This window comes from Lampetra planeri, chromosome 24, assembly GCF_965212315.1.
Source record: "Lampetra planeri chromosome 24, kcLamPlan1.2.h2, whole genome shotgun sequence".
Lineage (NCBI taxonomy): Eukaryota > Metazoa > Chordata > Hyperoartia > Petromyzontiformes > Petromyzontidae > Lampetra > Lampetra planeri.
In genome coordinates this window covers 5,558,183-5,581,289 of record NC_136130.1, presented here as the reverse complement: position 1 = coordinate 5,581,289, position 23,107 = coordinate 5,558,183, and the positions used below count along the sequence as shown (strand labels likewise).

The 23,107-nt window shown below is 49.4% G+C and overlaps 1 protein-coding gene across 7 annotated transcripts in view; it reads left to right on the top strand.

Moving 5' to 3' along the window:
• The window catches only part of LOC144726674 (3',5'-cyclic-AMP phosphodiesterase 4C-like), a 182,857-nt gene extending 161,179 nt beyond the window's left edge, over window positions 1–21,678 (top strand). For all 7 annotated transcript variants that reach the window (XM_078605453.1, XM_078605452.1, XM_078605455.1 and 4 more), the window contains 8 exons: window positions 626–807; window positions 2,335–2,433; window positions 4,137–4,301; window positions 5,272–5,371; window positions 8,210–8,364; window positions 10,530–10,652; window positions 11,868–12,050; window positions 14,532–21,678. In XM_078605453.1, coding sequence (XP_078461579.1) covers window positions 626–807; window positions 2,335–2,433; window positions 4,137–4,301; window positions 5,272–5,371; window positions 8,210–8,364; window positions 10,530–10,652; window positions 11,868–12,050; window positions 14,532–15,158 — 1,634 coding nt within the window. In that variant the 3' untranslated portion in view covers window positions 15,159–21,678. The remainder of the gene's footprint in view (window positions 1–625; window positions 808–2,334; window positions 2,434–4,136; window positions 4,302–5,271; window positions 5,372–8,209; window positions 8,365–10,529; window positions 10,653–11,867; window positions 12,051–14,531) is intronic.
• The last annotated feature ends 1,429 nt before the right edge of the window (window positions 21,679–23,107 follow it).

Sequence of the window (23,107 nt, the reverse complement as noted above, 5' to 3'; positions counted from 1 at the left end):
AATCCGTAATCTTGTTACCCGATGCCAACCCTGTTCTTGATTTTACACCAGAGAGCAGTGCTTCAGGAAGGCCCCTTCTTATGCCGCGTGGGTCATGGGGGTCGGTTGACCCTACTTCACCACGCTAGTCGCATTGAACCCGGCCATATCTAGCATTGGTTTGCGAATGATATTTGAAACGGTCATAGGCTCCCCCCTCGGGGAGTACACGACGCAGGTGTGTGAACATTGGAAGTTGGGCGGGCAAAGGCGGCATCGTCGGTGATGGCCACAACACCCACCATGCCCAGACTGAACACGTGCTCGCTCACAGCTCATTTCAACACGTCCACCTCTGTGACTCGTAGTCAATTGTTGGTGCCGGATTTCGTGAGCAGAAAATACGTGTCGGTGCGCTGAAGCGGTGATACATTGGCACGTTCGTCGACGCGATAACGCCGTCGATTGGCTTTTGCCGGAGCAGCGGAGGGTTTAACGACACACATTTTCCGGACGGGATCTGAACCATGAATCAATGGTGAATCGCTAATGGCACCGTTCGCCGTCCCCCCTCTTACCACCGCGACGGTTTATTAATGTTCCTTTGCGTCTGTGTCCGTTTGTGCGTAACGGCTGCGTCGTACAGACAAGCAGCATGAGGTGGAACTTCCGGCGCCGACGACGACCAAAGAGAAGGAGAAGAAGAAGTCGCGACAGCCCATGTCGCACATCAGCGGAGTCCGCAAGCTCACACACAGCTCGAGCCTCACGCACGCCTCCATCCCGCGCTTCGGCGTCAAGACCGACCAGGAGGACACGCTGGCCATGGTGAGCTTCCTGTCCGCCTGCCCCGGTCACTCTTGTCTCCGTGTGCCTGTCTCTCCCAGTCGCCGTTGTGTCTACGTGCCCGTCTGTGCCAGTCGCTCTTGTGTAATCGCAGCCCCGTAATCTTGGGGAGCTGGAGGGGACTGACCCCCCCCTCTCCGCCCCTGCTGAAGACTCAACCCCGCTGCTAAAAGTCTGAAAGGCATCACTCCCTTTATCGTACACACGGAAAGAGAGCATTGGCTGTGTACACCCATCTAGAGTTTTCTTTTTTATGCCCCTTTATTAAACAAGGTCACGCTACAGGGTCGTGCCCAGGGTGTCACGTCTCACTCAATCGTATCTTGAAGTTGTTGCTGAACTGGAGTAGGTTTGCACGTGACTTCTTAGTCGCAGTCAGCGGCGAGAAATGTACTGGATGTGGTGTGCCGGGTACATCAACGTGTTCTGGGCAGCCGATCCTAGACCGAGATTACGACAGTCTCTTCTGCCCTGTGTTTGTTCACTCGTTCCCGTACGTCCCGGTTGCTTTTGTGCGCGCGCGCGTTTTTTGTCCCAGTTCTCGTGTCTCGGTTGCCTCTCTGTCCTGTCCCCCCCCCCCGGTGGTGTGAACGCGGCTGTCCCGCCTCGTTCTCCTATTGCACGCCACGTCTTTTTCTCTCCCGTCTGCCAAACTCTGCGGGTCACTTTCTGCTGTTCCTTTTTATTGAAAAACCGCAAATCCCAAACAAAGAAATAAACCCCCCCCCCCCCCCAAGAAAAACAATTGCCACGTTCGTCATTACAGCACTGCCTTTTAGAACGGAAACAAATCTGTAATAAACTAAATGTTTTTTTGGGCACTGGCCCCTTTTGCAGAAGGTTAGCCTATTATATATTGATGTTTTTTTTCTTGACATCGGCAGGGCTAATGTCGAATGTGGCAAGTAATTTTATTTATTTATTATTTGTGTTTATACACTGCTGCCAATTCAATCCCTTAATACTTACCAATACCTGCTTTACTGTTTTGTAAATACTGTCGTACGTCAGTAGCCACTTTTGTACGTCATTGCCCGTAGGAAAAAAAAACTCAACCTCATTTCTTCAAGCGAATTTCATTGTAATTGTGTTCTGTTCAAAATAGGAATTTATGTATTTGCGTGTCATCATTATGAACATCATTTTACTCCATCAGGGCAAGATGTTTTCCACTGAGATTGCCACAAACCAGATGTGCGTCTATAGCCCTGCCGGATGAGAATCACTCTGAAATATCAGTCAGAAATATCTGAACTGGCCCTAGACCTCCGTCAGGTCAACTTGGCCTCTAAATGTGTAATCGAGTGTGGTGTGTAAACATTGGTACTGGGGAGACAAAGGCGACTGGGCACGGTGCTGGCCACGCAACTCTTTTGTTTCGGCGTTGCACGCTAACAGGCACTTGCCTCGGCCGTGTGTGTTGCCTATACGGGGGATCTTTGCATTTGTGTTCGTTTGCGATGTTCTCACACGGCGCCCTCTGACCCCCGCGTGCTTTGTGTTCGCCAGGAGCTTGACGATGTCAACAAGTGGGGGCTGAACATCTTCCACGTTGCCGAGTTTTCGCAAAACCGACCGCTCACCGTCGTCATGTACGCCATCTTCCAGGTACGCTCGCGGACTCTTTGGGCCATTATCGTTGTCGTGCCAAGGTGCCAATGACGCACGCTCAGGTTTAGGCCTCGCACTTTGGATGCACCGGCGGTGGCAGACTGTGGCCCAGGCTCACTCCGGTAGTCAGTGGGTGCCCTGCCAGCGAACCGTTCCTCAGCGGTTATTGGTCAGCTTACAGATGGGATTCTCAAAGTTTACCCCCCCCCCCATTTCCTGATAAGTTCCACTCCCCTATACTTCTACTAAATCTATGAAGCTATTGGATACTGGGTTGGCACTCAGTCTAGTCTTGACGCGGCAGTGTGTGTTTATCGGGTGCGGCACGGCACACCCCCAAGTATGCCGTGCCGGGCTTTATAGGTGATCGCTCACAGCACTTGCCCCAACAGTCTGTTCAGGCTATACGGGGGATCTTTGTCGTTATTATCGGCACGTTCAGCATTGGTGGCAACTTGTTGAAGGGAGAAAAGTGCTAACTCACACGTGGAGTTTTTGTTAAAGATATCTCACTCATATTTTTGGGGTTTCTCTAGTCAGGAATATACCAAACATCCAAAGCAAGATCCTTCTGAAAAAGGATCCTGGTTTGGATGCCTTAAGCATCAAATTGACGCTTTCAAAGCTCATTGGGTAACCAGGAGGCCAATAATCGAGACCGGCATTGGAGTGATCTCCACGAGTCCGGGCAACCGAGCGGAAGACCGAAGTTCAGATGTCGTGGTGCTGTCAGGGCAGGCCGCGGAGGTCGCTGTGTGTCTACCGCGCAGCAGCTGCGGGATCTGGCAGAGGGAAGAACGCATTGGCAATGAGGTGGAGATTTAGAGTATTTTGGCTGCTGTTAATTTCAACGTGATGAGCGACTTCGTTGAGCTATCATTCGTGATAGCCAGATCGCTTCTGAAAAAGAACTATGAAGCTCGGTGAGCCCTTAGCAGGTAAAATAAAAAAAGTTACATTTTGGTGGTGGCATCATCGGCTTTGGGCCATGATTACCTCTTGACCTCGATCTGTTATTGTAAAGTTTGTGTGAGATCAGCAAGGTATTGTCGTTCATTTGTGGCAAGCTTCATCGCAACGGAACCTTCGAAGCTTAAAAAAGAAAGTTTCAGTAATCGCTGGTCACTGATAAGTTATCGAATCATTAATGTGACACAGATTTCTTCACAACAGTGTGCAGTATAAAAAAAATCATCATTAGCACCAGCTGTGATCTATCAATTTCTGAATGAAAACCTGCCCAAGCCAAGGACTGTTCCTAATGGAAATGCTGAATTAATGAATGAATGGTTTAATGAATTCATAAATGCATGAATGCATGATTGCATCAATGGATGCATGAATAATTGAATGGTTGAATGCATAAAGAGGTGCATGGATCAATTAATTGATGCACTAATTAATAAATGCATGGGTGAATGAGTGCGGGGATATGATGAATGATTGCATAAATGAATGCATTAATCAACGATTGAATGCTTGCTTGAATGACTGAATGAACGGACGCACGCACTCAAATGTTTCCAGTGTCTTTCTGCCGTTTATCTAAAAATATTTGGGGGGAGTGGCCAAACAACCGACACGCACGACGGCCAAAGTGGCCACGACAACAACGAAGCATCATAGCCCCCTCCCCACTCCGCCCACCACCCCAAACACCGACACGTGGGACACTCACATCCTCCCTTGAACCCGGGCAGGAGCGGGATCTGCTGAAGACGTTCCGCATCCCCGTGGACACGTTCATCACGTACATGATGACGCTGGAGGACCACTACCACGCGGACGTCGCCTACCACAACAACCTGCACGCCGCTGACGTGGCGCAGTCCACGCACGTGCTGCTCTCCACGCCCGCACTCGACGTGAGGGGCCGCTCCTTACGCACGACGTCGCCTCGCGTCGCGATGACGGGTTATCACGCCGGCGGCGGCGTCGGCGGCGTTCTGCCATTTCGCCGGGGGGGGGGGGGGGGAACCGTGTGCCGTGTTATCGGGGGACGCGATGCGGCGCCCGCGGTTAGGAGCCGTTTTGCACCGCTCGTCGCAGCAGAGGCTCGCGGTTCATGTCCGGCAGGCCGCCCTGGTTATCGCCGCGGGCACGTTAGCGGTAAATTAAAACGTGGCGCCGTCTGCGTCGCAGTGGACGTGAAAAGATCCCCGTGAGACGTCATTGGAAAAGGGGGTCGGCCGTCGTGTGCCGGGGGCGTCGTGGTTCAATTTATTTTCCGCTTTTGAAAAATTTACGTCGCAAATTACTTTATTGGGATTGCAAATGGCAGACATCTCCCCCGCCCCCCCCCCCGCCTACTTTGAAACTGCTGCAGACTGTCTGTGAAATATAGCACCTTCGTGATAGCCTCGCACTATAAGAATGGCACGATTACCAAATGTACTAAATTATTATTAGCACAGACTATGGCGACAGTTATTTTGAAACTGCTCTTTATGTAAGACGCGGTGCACTAGTTCGCGGTGCCCTGTTCCATATTGAGCCGAACGATTGGTCAATGTCGGTTACATGTGCTACAAATGGTGTTTTGCCACCGTCTCACCATCTTGACGCAATCATAATTTGCTTTGATGTTGCATCTTAGTCTCGTAAGCATCTCTAGACGCTGTAAAGAGACAACTTATTGACGTGAATTAACACGGAGCAAGCATCCAACAGCAACGAATCGCATAGCCAAGGTGACCAATCACACTTTCCTGTAAAACGTAACGTTGAATCGGGGAGTTTAAATGGGAAAATAAGCGATCTGACCACGGAGCGAGCTTTATTTTTGGCGCACCGCTAATGGTCATGCTCCTCTCGGCCCACTCGCCCTCCCCGCAGGCCGTGTTCACCGACCTCGAGATCCTGGCGGCCATCTTCGCGAGCGCCATTCACGACGTCGATCACCCCGGAGTGTCCAACCAGTTCCTCATCAACACCAGTAAGTTGTCCCCGCGTCATATTGCCTGAACAGGCTGTTGGGGCAAGTGTTGTTAGCGAGCGCCTGTGAAGGCACACGAGGGGGTGGGTGGCCACCACCACGCCCGGCTGCACTGGTCTCCCTCGTGACAATGTTTACACACCACACCAGGTACTCATTTGAGGCTGAGTCGACCTAGGGAAGGGACAGATAATCATCACTACCACTTCCCCCTCGCACCATGCACGTCGTCACGAACAATGCATTAAGCCTATGTTTCGACTAAATATATGGGGCGCCACAGTTGCGAGATGTTCACTACCTTGCCTGGTATACAGGAGATTGTGGGTTCGAGCCTGAGATTTTTCTCCGGTTTCTCCGGTTTTTCCTTCCACATTTAAAAACATCCGGTTTCACAGTATACATTTCCACGCAATGAGCCACTTCATTGAGACATAATTTGTGATAGCCAGGGCGCTTCTGGAAGCAAGCTATTTATCTCAGTGGGACTTTCCTGGTAAAACAAAAAAAGTTTTAAAAAGCGTTTTTTTTCATGGAATCAAGAGGTGAGGTTTGTAATTTCTTTTTTTAGCACTTTCTAATTTTAGCACTGGTCAATCTGTGTGATGCAGCGCAGCTATCACGGACACCCTTGAACAACCTAAAAATAGGTGGCTTCAGATCGATGGATGTCTAATGCATTAGCTTGAATCGGGGTGCCTGCCCCGTGTGAGTGCCCAGTGTTCAAGAACACACGTAGCCATGACTCACCGAACTGGGATATTTCCAATTCACATAGACATTTTTCTTGTGAACCGCTTGTTAGAATTTGATGCCGAGTCATATGGACCGCTGGACTTGTCTCTGCAGTCACATCTATGAACACGTAGCAAGGAAAGATTTGCGAGCCTTTTGACTATTCTTTAAACTAAGCGCAAGCACGGGTCGATGAAGTGGAGTGATCTAGATTTGAAGTTTTCGTGACTGCAGGGATCCGTATTCTTTGGTTCTTTCGGTAAAGTCACGTAGGTAGAAAAAAAAAAAATTAAATCACGACGTTTTGGGCGCAACACAAGCGTCCGTCATCAGGTGGGACAATCACAGCAAGAAACAATTGCTGAAGTGGGGCGATGGTGCAGTGGTCAATGCTGTGAACCTTGTGACCCGAGTTCCTTTTCCCGGAGATGGCCAACCGTCAGGGACGAGTGACGTCTCACCCGGTGTAGTGCTTCACCAACCCGCACTGGCGAGCGTAGCGAAGTATGGTCAAACGACTGCTGTCTGTGGTCAACTTGGCATGAGGAGTCCCACAGCAGTGAATAATGACCCAAGGGATTTAAAATATTTTTATTATTTACTATTTTTATTCGAGCAATTTAAGAAGTGTTTGCATCTTGAAATGAAAAACAAAAACATTAGCACGAACGCACTTTTCACGAAAAAGTGGCGACGTAAAACGAATAAAGAAACGGGAACACTAACGTTCGACAAAATCAAAAGTTCCATAATGGATGGGAGGGGAGGGGGTAGAGGGGAAACGCAGTCTTGACAGCATGCTTTAAAATAGACCGTCTGCTATTGAACCGTCTGGCAAGATAGCAGACAGCAAATAGACACGGCTTCGGAGTCGTGCAATTATATTCGGGGCAGGTGCCCCGATCTGTCTGTTAATTCATTATTCCATTTTTGTAATCGTCGTAAATAAAAACAAATTCGTCACTCGATCCTCACCGGAAAAACAATTAATTTTCTGCCACATTTTATTCAACACATGAGAGTGTTAGCTAGTTAAGTTATCAACTTGTGCGTTAAATAAATCTGGCCCCATTTTGTTGTCCCCACACAACACTCGGCAAGTCCTGGGCTAGAGCTACAGGAGACCAATTAAATCCTCGTGGGCTAAAATGCAGTCCGGCTTTTGTGTTCACTCCTTTGTTCACTGGTGAAATTGTAAAACGAACGAAACGCAACATCCGTCAATTGATCGGAGAGAAAAGCCGTGCTGCATCGGTACCTGAAAGACGAGAATCATTGCCCTTCCTCGCTCTAAGCGGGCATACCCTAAATCATCGTTCCTTTCTCGACGCGCACCTTTGCCCCATGATCCAGCACGTGGCATTTTACAAAAGTGATAACTCCGCAAATTAAGTTTATTTATTTTGCTTGCTTTGTTGTTTTTTTTGTCACTTTGCGTTACGGAACATTTCCTTCCTTTTATGTCTCTCCCATGTGCTTATTTGGACTCGGTAAAAAAGAGCAGTTCACTGTACAATGGCCTGTAACCAGGACTTTTCTATGTTCAGCTCTTAAAAGCTTCGCGGTGTGAGATGAAGTCGGCATGTAAAACGTGCTTCTGAAAGCGGTGGACCAATCCGCCGCTTGCGTTGCGCACGACCAATGTAACTCTTCACGTTTCCAATCTGCGTTCTCGTGTCGCCGTTTTTCCGGTAAAATTTCTTGGCGAAGTTCGGGCCGAAAATGTTGCACTCCGCTGACAGTGTGGCACGTCGCAATGTGGCCTGTTGCACGCACGCGCATACGACGTCACTGGTTATGTTCAGTGACACGCATCCACGCGCATGTGTGCATACAGATGAAGCGAGTGTATAAGTCCCCGTGCAGTCTGGGGGAGCGGTAGCATGGTGATTCGTGCCCTGCGCTACGGACCCGGTGCCCCGAGTTCCCTCCCGGCCAGAAACACCAGTGAGGATTGTCTGAATTGGTCCTGGGCCTCCCTCTAGATCGACTCAACCTCAAATGAGAACCTGTCACAGCGTGTAACAGCATCGAGAGACAAAGGCGGGCCCACTCCACCTGTTCAAGGCTAAACGGGGGGGCTATCTCCGTGCGTGCGCGCAGATTCGGAGCTGGCGCTGATGTACAACGACGAGTCGGTGCTGGAGAACCACCACCTGGCCGTGGGCTTCAAGCTGCTGCAGGAGGAGAACTGCGACATCTTCCAGAACCTGAGCAAGAAGCAGCGGCAGACCCTGCGCAAGATGGTCATCGACATGGTGGGTGTCGCCTCGCGTGGCCTCCGTGCCGAGGAAGAATTCGGTCGAATGAAAATCGAGCGATGGGTCCGTTTCGAGGCGCAGGGGGCTGTCGCGAACGGGGGGGCCGTGTTTCGCAGACGAGCGTGGCCTACAGTTGTTTCCGTACTCGGGGGGCGGGGCGGGCCGATGTTTCTTCAACCAATTAGGTCACAGGCTGGTTGGTAATACTCGCAACTCTGGCATACTCGATAATACAGGCGGTGTCCAGTTTACGACGGTTCCGATCTATGACGAGCTACATTTACGCCATGCATCGATTTTAACGAAGCGTCTTCCGACATGAATCCGAACACATTTTAACAGTCTGGTTTCCGATGTGACTTGGCATGGAGCTTTTGTGATTCTCAAGTGTTTTTTGTGGATTTTTAACGACTAAACCGAGTTAAACATTCGCTCGTATTGTTTCTACTGTTTCTACTGTCTATGCAGAAAATAGAGTTCGATATTATGACGATCCCACTTACGACGGGGTTTCCAGGAATGCCACCGTGGTGCCCACGGTGGTAAGCTGTTAACTACCTTGCCTGGTATACGGGAGGGCGTAAATTAAATTCCGACCCTGACGCCTGTATATTTTGAGTTTGCATGGTCGCGTGGATTTTTCTCCGGTTCCTCCGGTTTTTCCCTCCACATTTATAATCAACGTGTTTCAAGTATTTGGCTGCTAGAAATTTCCACGTGACGAGCCACGTCATTGAGCTATCATTTTTGGCCAGTTCGCTTCTGAAAAAGCGCTATATAGCTCAGTGGGCTGTATCTGGTCAAATAAAAATAGTTTAGTTTGAGATCAGGTACTCTTCCGTCAAGCAGGTCGAAAGCCCACTCAGGTCCGTAATATCTCTCGTGTATCAATTACCAGCCGTAAAACACGGTTGGAAATTAGTGTCTGGATGTTTACCGGGCTTTTCCTTTTCACAAACTCAGTTGAAATTGTGAGTAAGCCCTTGTGCAGCGGTAAACGGTCAGCGGTGACCGGGAACGCAGGGGTGTTGGTCAAACCAACGCCCAGTGTGAAAGGCCGGCCTTAATAGGTGCTCGCTAACAGTGCTGGGTCTGTTCGGGTAAACAGAGGCATCTCTATTTACATTTTACACACGTCACATAAACTGCCTTCTCCAAAGCCCCCCAACACACGCCCATTCTTTGAAGTACACGCCCGCGCGCGCACACATGCACGCGAGCGTAAACGTACACGCGCTGTATAAACGCGCGTGCAGCGCTATTGTTCAAGGCAGATATGATGCCCATTGTTGTTGCCGAGATGTGTAGGAGATTGCACTCGGCCTCTCCAGCCTGTTATTTGTTCTTTGCGCCAGATTTCAAAAAAAGTTCACCTATCGCAGCCGTCGCAACACCTGACAATGTGTGCTTTGTTTCCCGACGGGTGAACTCGGCACGTGACCAGTTGAGGGCCGTTAGCCTTTTCGTCCGTAATGTTCACTCGGAGACTGCCCACTTGCTCTGCAGAAGCACCACTCGCCTTGCCGCGTGCAACCATTAAATCCATCCATCCATTCATTCTCACATCCATCCATCCATTAAGCACATGACATTCTCTTTCCATTAATCCATTCTCCGTCAATGTGCTTACCCAATCGCTCGCTTATTCGCTCAATTATACATTTTTGTATCCAGGTCAAACCCCCGAGGGGCTTGTTTTACATTATATTGTGGTCACTAGTTGAGGCTTGACACTTCTAATGAGGGGTCGTATTGGTTAAAATTTGACACGGTGGTTTTATTACGTGTGCCCACGTGGTGTGGTGTAGAGATCACAGTGGTTCGCGCATTTCACTATAAACCCGGAAAATCTGAGTTTGATTCCTGGACATGGCTAACATCCGTGGCGAATTATGTCAGAACCGGTCCTGGCACCCCCCCTCTCGCGCTTTTACCCGCCTGCACTGACCACCGTGGTGAAGTATGGTCAAATAACCCTCATGACAGAAACAGCATGGAGAGGCCATAGTCTAGTAGTGTATTGACAAAGCGCTGAACATTATTATTATACTCATTAAACTGTTTACAAGACCCATATAAATTACAGATCTCTATCGGTGTTCATACGCACTAAGGTTTAAACAAACATAAATAATACAAGACGTGTGTGTCCTCATGTGCAGGTTCTGGCCACAGACATGTCCAAGCACATGAACCTCCTGGCTGACCTCAAGACGATGGTGGAGACCAAGAAGGTCACGTCCTCAGGTGTTCTCCTGCTGGACAACTACACCGACAGGATACAGGTGAGGACTGAGCGCCCACTGAGAGCCGTGTACGATAGAGGAGGGCCGCTGAAGTTTGCTTTGCTCGCCTGCCGAATTTCTCGATCGAACATTGTTGTCCGATTCGTGACGTATTAGCGCGTTATGAATCGTGTTTATTTTTTATTAGTTGCGTTCGTCATGGGATCCGTGCTTAATAGGGATCTGTTTTACGGCAATTAAAAGCCAATGCATTTGACACATCCTTGTCTGTATGTATGTTGAACTTCTTTCGCGCCATACGTAGCCAACCGTGCTAATCGGAGGTGCGGGAAATATGTTTACATATTAGTCCCACTCGGCACCCAATATCTGATTGATATTCCTGAAACTGAATCTGTAATTGTGCTGTATGATTGGTCTAAAAATAATCTCCCCGAGCCGACGTTCGCTGTATAGCCATGTGTTTAACATTCATACCCTGGCCTCTTGAGTTCTCCCCTGGATTAAACAAATAACTTTGAATCTTGAAAGTGAATTACACTTTGGATTTGTGCAGCATCTATTTTCGGTATCGGATGCCCGGAGAGAGAGAGTGGGGGGGGGGGCGGTGGCAAAGTGGGCGAGTCACCACGTGGCTCATGGGGAATATCGTCGTGGTGGTGGTGGTGGTAGTGTAGTGGTGGTGGTGGTTGCGGTAGTGTAGTGGTGGTGGCGGTAGTGTAGTGGTGGTGGTGGTGGCGGTAGTGTAGTGGTGGTGGTGGTGGCGGTAGTGTAGTGGTGGTGGCGGTAGTGTAGTGGTGGTGGTGGTGGCGGTAGTGTAGTGGTGGTGGTGGTGGCGGTAGTGTAGTGGTGGTGGCGGTAGTGTAGTGGTGGTGGTGGTGGCGGTAGTGTAGTGGTGGTGGTGGTGGCGGTAGTGTAGTGGTGGTGGCGGTAGTGTAGTGGTGGTGGTGGCGGTGTAGTGTAGCGGTTAACGTGCTGACCTGAGTTTGATTCCCGCTCGCGGCCAATACCAGGTGGCGTTTATCTGAACCAGTCTTGGGCCTCCCCTAGGTCAACTCAGCCTCAAACCAGTACCTGGTGCAGTGTGCAAACATCGGCATTACGGAGACAAATGCGTCCGGGCGTGGTATTCGTCACCCACCCCCTCGTGTGCCGTGCCAGCCTTCATACGTGCCAGCTAACAGTACCTGCCCCAACAGTCTGTTAAGGCTACACGGGGGATCTTTGTCTTTGGTGGTGGCTGTGGCATCGCAGGTCCTGCAGAACATGGTGCACTGCGCCGACTTGAGCAACCCCACCAAGCCGCTGGACGTCTACCGCCAGTGGACGGAGCGCATCATGGAGGAGTTCTTCCGGCAGGGCGACAGGGAACGCGAGCGCGGCATGGAGATCAGCCCCATGTGCGACAAGCACAGCGCCTCCGTCGAAAAGTCACAGGTGACGAACCGAGCGCCCCGCGGTGGTGGTGGTGCGCGTGGGGCAGAGGTCGCAACCGGGTACCCGATACCCGTACCCTACCCGATACCCGGCTACTCGTACCCGGCTGGGTACGGGTACCCGTTTGCGACCCTGGTGCGGCCGGGTACCGGTACGGGTAGGCCGTGAGTCACTGGTGAGTAACTGTTTGTCACTCATTTCCCAACGTCTTGTCTCTTCTCACAATTCAAGTTCCTAGAATCAACCCACCCATGCCTGCAACATGGCTTCATCCCAGAGGTCGCAATCAGGTACCCGATACCCGTACCCTACCCATACCCGGCCGGGTACGGGTAGGGTACAGGTATCGGGTAGGGTACGGGTATCGGGTACCCGGTTGCGACCCTGGTGCGGACGGGTACGGGTAAGGAATCAAAACCCGTTTGCGACCTCTGGCGTGGGGTCTGAGCGCAGCTCGAACGATTACAATTGGTACAAGCGTGCCATCAAGAAGGGCCAATGCCCGGATGTCTCCTATTGCTGTGGTGTTATTTATGAATGTGTCGAGTGTTTTTTTTTGTAAATTTAAATAACTCTGCGTCACCTCGCCGGATAGTGGTAATCAGAGGTGCGATATTATTATTTTATTTAAAATTTTATCTACGTGACTTTACCGAAAGAACCAACGAGTATGGATCCTTGCAGTCACGAAAACTTCAAATCTAGAATCAAATCTAGAAGGACAACAAACTAAACACAGAAAGTAATAAGTTGGGGAAAAATATAAAATAAAAATAATGCTATTAATTTCTCACTCCACTGCTGGTGGTGGTAGGGCCTGCACGAGGGGGAGGTTTAGAAAACGCTTTTACCGTGTAACTTGGCCTACTCTTCCACGTCGGCCAGACGTCTTGGAAGAGGTGGGAGTACCCACACTTTACCTGCCGACCGACGAATTTAACTTGGGCGAACCAATTTACACTGCTCGGTGGACAGAGGGCGCTGGGGGGGGGGGGTGATTCCGGGGGGATGGGTGTTTAGAAACTTGGCCCCATTGTTTCAACGGCTGTGCCTGAAGATCGAATCGAACCAGCGACGTCTGGCTCTTTCAGGTCCAGCGTTCTGCCAATCATTACGCCGGAGGCAGTATGCGCGCGGCATAGGTGCTCAACGTGAAATGTGCAATGCTGCACCTTTGTGTTAAACAAGTGCCGTCTGTTCCAGGGGAGGAGAGATGTGTACGAACTCTGTGTTGACGCAACCTTGCATTACCTTCAGTGCAGGGCAGCAATAAAAAAAAAATCGACCCCACGTGGCAGCGTGCAGTCAACGTGTTAAAATGACATGCGGTCCCGTGTTCCTGCGGTGTCTGTCTTAGATGTTTTGACGGAGCACATGTTGTGGCGTATGCAAATTTGCGGGCCAATTTACATTTACAAATCATGAGCCTCGGGTACATTATGTGTTCGCCGTTCATTTGTCTCAATCAGTTCGAGAACGGTTTGCATTCGTTTACGGCAATCAGCCCGCGCGCGTTTGGGTTCCAATTAACGATCGACGGTCGTTGGATCTGCGTTCGTCGCCAGCGCAGTGGGTCTCGCCGAACGTTACAATCCCCGGCCGGGCGTTGCTCATGTGTGTGCGTGTGCGGCGTGCGCGTGTCTCTCGTCGGGAGTGTCGCTCATCGGGCAGCTTTGTCAACGCATGGAGCGAACAATTTGGAAAGAGTGGAGGATTTTGCCTGAAACGTCGCTTATTTTATATTTTCTTAATTTTAAGGCCACACAAGCAGTGTTATTGACGAATGTGCTGAGTATTTTTGTTGTTAGCTGGACTTGTGCACCACGGCCGCCAACACAGCAGCATCACCATATAATTTTTTTAACCTTGAAAGAGTAGATTATTTGGATGACGATGATTTGTGAATATGATTGTGGTATTAAATCATATTCTTCATTTGCTTCAAATGATGATGATGACGATTCTAATAAAGATGGCAATGATTTATTTAACATGATCATGGTGATCATCCTGATGCTGTTGCAGATTGTCTTGATGATGATGACAATTATGATGATATTGGTGCTTGAGTTATGACGGTGGATGATGCTGTTGATGACAATAATGTTGATGGGTGATGATATCTGTGACAAGGATTCTTTTGTGGCTGTTACAGCATCTTTTGATGACCATGATAATGATGATGACGATGACAGCGCTTCATTGATGACAATGAAAATAATAATTATATTTCGACTTAACTTTCGTGACTGCAGGAATTCATATTCTTGGTTCTTTCGGTAAAGTCACGTAATTTGAAAACAAAAAAACAAAAAATGAAAATCAAATAAAAATTATAAGATAAAATAAAATAAAAATTATTATAATTGACGATAATGATGGTGACAGGACTACTTTATTGTAGACGATGGCCAATGATGGTGATGACGATGATGGCGATGGTCTCACAGTGCCCGTCTATCTCTTCTGCCCCGCGCTCAGGTCGGCTTCATCGACTACATTGTGCACCCGCTGTGGGAGACGTGGGGCGACCTCGTGCACCCGGATGCCCAGGACATCCTCGACACGCTGGAGGACAACCGCGACTGGTACCAGAGCATGATCTCCGACACGCCCTCCCCACCGCCGACCCACAAATCCCCCATGATGCCCGGGTCGGGCGATGGCGGCGGCGGCGGTGGCGGCGGCGGTGGACCCGGTAGTGGCGGAGGTGGCGGTGGCCACTCCCTCGAGCCTGGGACCAACTCGGCCGCGGTGGTATCGACGGCGGGCACCGCCTCGCCGTCTGTCATCAGCATGCTGTCCACGCCGGCGACGTCGACCGACCGCTTCCAGTTCGAGCTCACGTTGGAGGAAGAGGAGGATGGCCACGTCGGGGAGGACGAGGAGGCGGAGGACGAGGAGGAGGATGACGAGGACATTGACTCGGACGGGACAGAGCGTGGCAGCAGCTACGGCGGCGGTGGCGGCCGGAGGGCGACACGCGCCGCCGTGTGCGGGAGGAAGTCCATCGCGATGGCCAGCGGACCGTGCGGGAGGTCGGCGAGCGTCTCCGACTCGGCGCAGTCGGACACGACGCTGTCTTGCGACAGCTCTCCCGACACGTAGTAGCGGCCGCGGGGCCCCCCCCCACTCCCGGCGACTTGCACCCCCGAACCCCCTGCCCCGACAAGCGTCGAAAACCAAACGACCGAGAACCCACTGACGTTGTAGTCGTCGTCGTTGCTGTGGCCGCCGCCGCTGTTGGGCTGCCGTTGAGCTGACACGATCGCCGTGGCTTCTGGAGTCGCCTCGCCCGTCTTGGCACGAGGGGAGGAGCGCGGGGGTCCCTTCTCGTGGTTCTGTCGCGGCCCGACCATCGTCCCGACGGTCGCGCGACGTGGCCAGGAGTGAAATTGAAGGCCCTCTTTTGTGAACGCTCGCCCCGGCACGGTTGGCTTGTGACCACGTCGGATGACAAGAGCGGGAAGATGAGGAGGAAGAGAAGGAGAGAGCGAAGAGATGTTTTGTACAGTTTACCCATACCCTCTGTATAAACTCCACCGATGACACATCGAGTTCCTTGGTTTCTTTTGAAACTGGACGTTACACTTTTTACCTTTTAAGTTCACGGTAGCTGTGAGCATGCTACCACGTTTGCAATAACTTAAGACACGTATTCTTTATTTTTAGCTTTTGTTGTCGATCTCTCATGCCGAGGTCACCGAAGTGAGATCTTTAGATTATCTTCTGTTCTCCTCCCACAAATGACTGAGTGTACGTTGTGTCCCTCGCGACAACGCAAGACGTTTTTGTGTGTTCACAAAACAAACGTATGGTATGTTGTACTACCATGGCCCTCCAGACAGCAGAGCGATGGGAAAGTATTAACGGGAACGGTAGGCTACCAGTTGACGTCCACCAAGTATTAAGAAAAATCTGCCTGCTCCTCTTTCCGACTGGTCATAGCTCGCTTGATATCGCATTACTTAAGTTCCATCGTTCCTTACCCCCCATCCACCTCGTTAATAATGCAAAGAGAAATGACCGAAGAAGTACCAAAACGGATTGCATTTTTTGCTGTTGTACTGATCTGAATGAGTTGATCTGTCTTCCATCTATCTAATCTTGGCAACATGTCGATTCCAATCTACATGATTAAATTCACTACGACAAGTGCGCGCGCTATTACCGACATGTTTGTTTTCGTAAGGGTTACGCAAGACTCGCACGCGCACACACACACACGTGGACGATGCCATCGGAATAGGCTGTACATCGGGTAAAGTGCGTGCGCGCGATCCAAAGTCGCGCGCGCGCACAGACACAGGTTTATCTCTCAAAGTGGGTTGTGAGCGAAGGGGGGCGCTTGATACAGGATGAATTGTGAAGTTGGGCGGGGAGAGGAAACGGAGCGATCGGCAAAGTTTAGACAGTGTTCGGTTTGCCGTTTGCCTTGTTGACGAACTGTTTTGGTGCGTCTTGTCCAGTAGATGATTGAATGGAGGTGATGGATGGTGGGGGCGGTGGGACGTCTTGAGTGCACTTTAATTCTCAGTGGTTCTGAAAAAGGAATATCAACCAAACCGACGCGGACAGATGAATACTAGTCAGTATCGAGTTCGTGTTATTTGTTTCTTAAAAATATCTAACGATCATAAGTATAAAGGAAATACATCGACCGATGTGAAAATTCAAATACATTTCCTGTGCATCGTTTAGAAGGAAGTTTAAAAAAGAAAGTAGTAAACCGCAAGATGTTTCCTATTTGGATGCCAAATTTCGACAGTTTCACACCTCATTAATTTTTTTGTAAAGAAGTCACGGTTGTGTTTTCATGTTTACACTTCAAACGGAGTTTCGGGGAGGCCTATTTTTTTGCCTATAACACAAACCGTCGCAAACATTGTGCCTAATGTAATAAACCTGTCCAATTATAGGGTAACAGACACGTCTCTCACACTCTCACGGTGAGAGGAAACACACGAAAGAGAGCCCCTTGCTCGTCGTATTGCAGCGCTCGCTGCCCCGGGGCATAGCTCCGTACGGGTCTGCATGAACGCAGAACGCAGTGGGGCAGAGGGGGGGGTGTGCACACGACGTGGCACAAGACACGGGAACGAGCCGTATGGGGTTCTCGAAACGTCGTCGGAATTGCGGTTATTCGTGAACGGGAGAGTTTTTTTTTCCTGTTTGTTTGCGCGATCCTGTGAATATACAGTATATCACTATATATACATAACGTGTGCATGTAGACCGTGACACCAGCAGGTCGAACATCTGGGGAATTTCGTGTTCACATGACGGCGGCTGGGTGGCCTTTTTTTCGTTTGTTTAGTTGACCAAACGCGATGGGCCCTCTGCACGCAGCGCTCGGTTTTCCACGTCGCGATTCTGCCGGCGTGGTTCAGAGGTCAGAGCGTCATCGTCCGGCGGCCGTAGTCCTCCCCCCCCCTCGCCACGTGAAACCAGTCTGGGGGGAACAGGGCCGTCTGCCGCATCCTTTATTCTCACGTGGCAAATCGAGTAAAAATTTTAGTTTATTTTAATTTGCTTCTACGGATGGTCCCGTTTTTAACCAGTCGGCCGTCCCGGCCTATTTGCAAGGAAGATCGGTGGTGCAACATCACCCGCCCAGGGGTGTTACGTTACAGTGAGGACTCCTCTTATCCGGCGATTATTGGTGGGAGGGGGCGGTGGGGTGACGAACAACACGGGGATCCTATTATCCGCGATGCTGTCTCCAAATTTACTGAGGGTAATCTACGGGAAAAAAATAAAATATTGTTTGCCAATAGGACAAATTGTCCCACAGGGATGCAAGATGGGGAAAAGCCACGGATGATAAGAAGAATATGGGGTGCTGATAACATACAGCTCTGGTGGATAACGAGAGCGTGCGGATAATAGGGTCAACGGATAAAAGGAGTTCAGCTGGAACCGGTTTGTGCGGCTAGGCAAATTCAAAAAGGCAGGGCAGAAAAATCACCGCGCTGGATATTTCTTGTTCGTGCGCAGCGAATATTTGATGACACCTCCCCTGAACCCTTCCAGGCCCTGCGGACGACAACAACAACAACAAAACCCCACTCGCACGCTCTCACGGCGCCACCACCCGGCCCTTACGCGCACACCGAATCTTCGCAAGGATCTTTCGGCGGACGCTGCTGCCCAGTTAGCAGCGGTGCAAAAATCCCGAATAGCAGCAGCAACGACGCCGACAAAGCACTCGACGCGTTCGTCAGTAACACCGTGGCCTCATATTTTACGCGGCCCTTCCTTCGCGAGCGCATGAAAGCGTTCGCGCGCACTGGAGAAGGACCGTCGCCCTATACGTCGCGTGTCATCGTATATAGTGTGTCCCCCTTGTAAGGCCCCCAACGTGTTATTGACGAACGTGTCGAGTCGTTCGAACGAAGCTGCCCTCGTCGGCACGGCCCCCCCCCAAAAACTCCATGGCAACCCGCGGGGCCAGTGGTGCAGGAGGAGGATGATGCTGGAGGGTGATTAGTATTCCGTGGGTGCAGCCAGAGGGCTGGGAGAGACGTGGGAAGGCAACGGAGACACGAGCAGAATTCGCACGCCGCTTCTTTTTGTTATCGTCTCGTCGATTCTCGACACGGCGCGTCGATGTTTTTTTTTTCGAGAGAGAGCGAGAAGGAAAAATCGCATTGATACTATTGCAGAGTGGCTCGCGTTAACCAGTGTTAATTTTATTTGGGGGGGGGGGGGGGGATTTACGATATTTCACGACGAAATGTATTCGTCGGCGAAGTGTGGGTTGGTTTTATTTTTTTTGTTTTCGGGTCAACGATGACTGCGGAGCTGTGTGACCGGGTTGACGGACTGGGCGGCCCTCCACCAGAGGCCGAACGCAACGAGACCAATTTAACGAAGGGGGCAGAAGATGATAATTTAGCGACGTCGTTACAGACTTCAGTGCACCGGGGGGGGGGGGGGGGAAGGCCACGCATGGCAATCGGCCATGCAGCGCATGTACAATCTATAAACAGATTGGCTGAGTTCACGGATCCGCTGACCACGACGACTCCTACATTGACATGTAACAGCTGAAAATGTGTGACCTGACGTTGGACTGCTGGAGTCGACTAAACTGTAAAGGACGACTTAAATTCTGCAGGGTTGTCATCTTCATCAAGGCTATGACGGAACGAGTGAGACGCTGACTAAATTAACACTGGTTACAGCCCACGCGCCAGACACGTGGCCAGTCGCGCACATGTTTTGGTTCTGCGCGATTCAGTGCCCACGCCTCCCATGGTGTTTTCTGGACAAAATTATGATTACCCCAAGGCACTGGTGGAATTTCACAGACCCCGTGACATTGTTCTCGAGAGGAAGCAAACCGTGCTCCAAGTGCCGTAGTCCAAATCCAAATTAAGATCAATGCCCGCAATTAATTTCTTCTCGGTAATAACTATAATTGCCCTGGCACGATTTCCCAATTCAAATAATTCGCTTCCCAGCTGAATTTCCATTGTGTGGTGGCTTTCGTCTGTTTAAACAGAGGACGCTGAAATATCATCATTGTTATTACCGTGGAAATTGAAGCATCGTAGTCGATGTGGGCCTTTGATGCGTCGTACCTTGCGTCGAATAATTCGCTCACGACACGAACCGTGCGGTGTTTACAAAATGAATACGATCAGAGGTCACGAGCAATGGATGCGTATGAAGAAGAACGCCCCCCCCACTCCCTGTTATTTTGCATATCCTCTGGGGCGGTGCAGACTCAAGTTTTGCATGCGATGTCACGGCGATGATGCAACCTGACCCCCTCCCTGGGGGGGTCCTCGTATTATGATCGGTCACGGCCCCAGTGTGAACTTGGGAAATACCCAGATTGGTGTGTTTGCTCAAAATGAGTGTGCCGTCACAAAATATAATAATAATAAAAGCGTGCATTATATGGTTTTACATTGGTGACAAAGAATATTATCGCCATATATGCGTGTTCGTGTATATATACACTATGTATTTGCACTGTACATTTGTATATATATAGACATACATATATCTATACATATTTAAATAAGGGTAGCCTCTTTTGTTGCACGATTATTATATCGTGACGCTCACCTTGATCAAATTAAATTTGATACCGTGTGGATTTTGACTATTGTTTTTATTAAAATGCTGGCACTTTTGTAAAAACATACACTGTGCATCCGTGGGTTTCAGTTGGCATTCGCTCAAGACGTGTACGTGAAGGTAACAACAACACAAACTTAAAGCCAGCAATCTTTAACCCAAGTGCGTGCCATACATTTTCTTACCAAAATGAGCCTACGATGCTCACGTCTAATTTCACTTTTTAACCTTTTAGTTCTCTTAAGAGTTTGTCGGTTGTTTTCATTTTGTCTTTTCTTTTCACCTGTTTACAACTTTGTATTTATTGTACACATTTTATAACGCGGATTGTAAATACTGTAACTTCACCCGACTTCACCCCCACGCCCAATCACCGCCCTCTCCCCCCATGCCACTGTTGCATTCACACAAAAGATCGACGGCATCAGTCTGGCACACTAATCGGCAAACCCGTGATTGCTCACGCAACGATGGGTCAGCAACAGTTGCGTGGAGCTTTCCTGCTCCTGCCCCCTTGACGTCGAAAGTGCACAAACATTTCGTAGGAGTCGGGAAGGAAGTAAGCGAGAAGGGTTGAACGCAGTGCAAAGTCTCTCGGATAAGTGAATATCTGGGGAATGACCGACCGGTCCAGAATAAAGCGTGCATTTGCTTTAAACAACGCGGGGGGGGGGGGTGGTTGCGGGGAAAATTCTTCGCCGAGCTTCAGAAGTGAATGCACGGAGAGATTTGTATTATTGAACGTGCAAACCATATGCAGCAGGAGAAAATACAAAAAAAAACGATGTGTTTTCACAAACATGAAGTAATGTTTTAGTCCACAAGCATGTTTGGCTTTGCAGGCCAGAATTGTCCGGCAGGATTTGTTTTTAAGTTCAAGCAAACACTCTGGGCCAGTTTCGAAAATGTTGGGTCTCATCAGCCGGCTCCGGGCTTGTTTAATCAAATGCTGCTGGCTTGCCAGGTGTTATTGGCAAGAGCATTTCACCTAAAACGATATGGGGAGCGGGGGGGTTCTCAAACGGTCGGATTTATAAACGTCTATACAAAAGGCAACATCTGCACCATGCACAAATGCTTGCAACGTATGGGGGTTGTGGGTGGTGAATTTGGCCAATGCGGATGTGTGACCTTGTTACTCTAAAAACTGTTAATGCACGACAACAACAACAAGATGACAGCAGTCCACTTCATCAAATACTGCTGCTTCTGCTGCTCATGCCCGTCCGTCTAAAGCCATTGGTGGTGGTGGTGGCTTGGCTCTGTGCACTGTGCAGGCATGGGTTCCCGACAATCTTATTCTATGGTACAGTGTAAATGTACAGTATATCGTGCGTAGCGGAGATTTTAAACGAGAGTTGATTTTTGTTTTGGGGAAGGTGGCGGGCGGGCGATTCTTTTTATATATACAGTACACGACCAGAAGAACTTATGAGCATGAATATCCAGTAATATGTTACACCAACTGGCTCTAGGTAGTTTGTGCAAGGACTGTCTACACTCTTAAAAGCAATAAACACATGCTGCACACAACACAGATACATTTGTGTGCGTTCTCTGTTTTACTTTTCCCAACTCGGCTTGAAAGAGTTGTACAATCGTCGGCTCTGGTAGGTCCGTAATGGGGTGGGAGATTTACACTATGAGACATCTCCTTTACCAGTGGCAAATTATAGTGATAGGTTTTTACCCTTTCAACTGGTACAAAAACACAAGCAGTCAAAATGCAAACAAAAAGAAACAACTCTGATGATGATAATGATATGCACTGTCCTTGAAGTTGATTGGTCCACACCTGAGACAGCTTTTCTTAGAGCCTAGTCTCACATGGTGTTGGACCAGATGACGCCAAAAGGCGCACAACTCAAAAACAGCGCACTATCAGAGTATTGAGAGCTCGGGGTAAGCATTTACACTGAGACCTCCTTTACCAGTGGCAAAATATAGTAATATGTTTTTTACCCTTTCAACTGGTACAAAAACTGACACCTTTATACAAGGCATCATGTTTGCAATAACCACAACACAAGCAGTCAAAATGCAAACAAAAAAAAACAACTCTGATGATGATAATGATATGCACTGTCCTTGAAGTTGATTGGTCCACACCCGAGACAGCTTTTCTTAGAGCCTAGTCTCCATTGGTGTTGGGCCAGATGACGCCAAAAGGTGTACAACTCAAAGACAGCGCACTATCAAGAGTATTGAGAGCTCGGGGTAAGCATTTATACTATGAGACCTCCTTTACCAGTGGCAAAATATAGTAATAGTTTTTTACCCTTTCAACTGGTACAAAAACTGACACCTTTATACAAGGCATCATGTTTGCAATAACCACAACACAAGCAGTCAAAATGCAAACAAAAAGAAACAACTCTGATAATGATAGAGCCTGGCATGCAGGAGGTCATGGGTTCGATCCTGACCCTGTATATTTGGAGTTTGCATGTCCCCCCCCCCCTAATCGCGTGGACTTTTCTCAGAGTCCTCCGGTTTTTCCCTCGACAATTAGAAACGTGCGTTTAGACTATTTGGCTGCTATAAATTTCCACGTGATAAGCCACTTCGTTGAGCAATCATTTATGGCCAGGTCGCTTCTGAAAAAGAGCTGTAGAGCTCAGTGGACCTTGAGCTGATAAAGTAAACAAAACGTGTGACCAGGTCGCTTCTAAAGAAAAAGCTGTAGAGCTCAGTGGGCCTTAAAAGTGTTTTTTAGTTTAACTCCTCGTGGAGATGACACGAGAGCCGAGCTTTTGCAAACACTTGGAGTTGCCGGTTCGTGCAAAAAGTTTGTGAAGTTGTATTCGGGCTTCTCAACGTGACAACTTGACTCGATTGGCTGTCGTGTGGCGTAAGGTTAATTGCTAAACATCGGCATTACACCTCCAAGAAGAACATCTGACCCAAAAATCAACAATACAGTCATATTGGTTGTAAAAGTTAACGTGTAAAACCCGATACGAAGA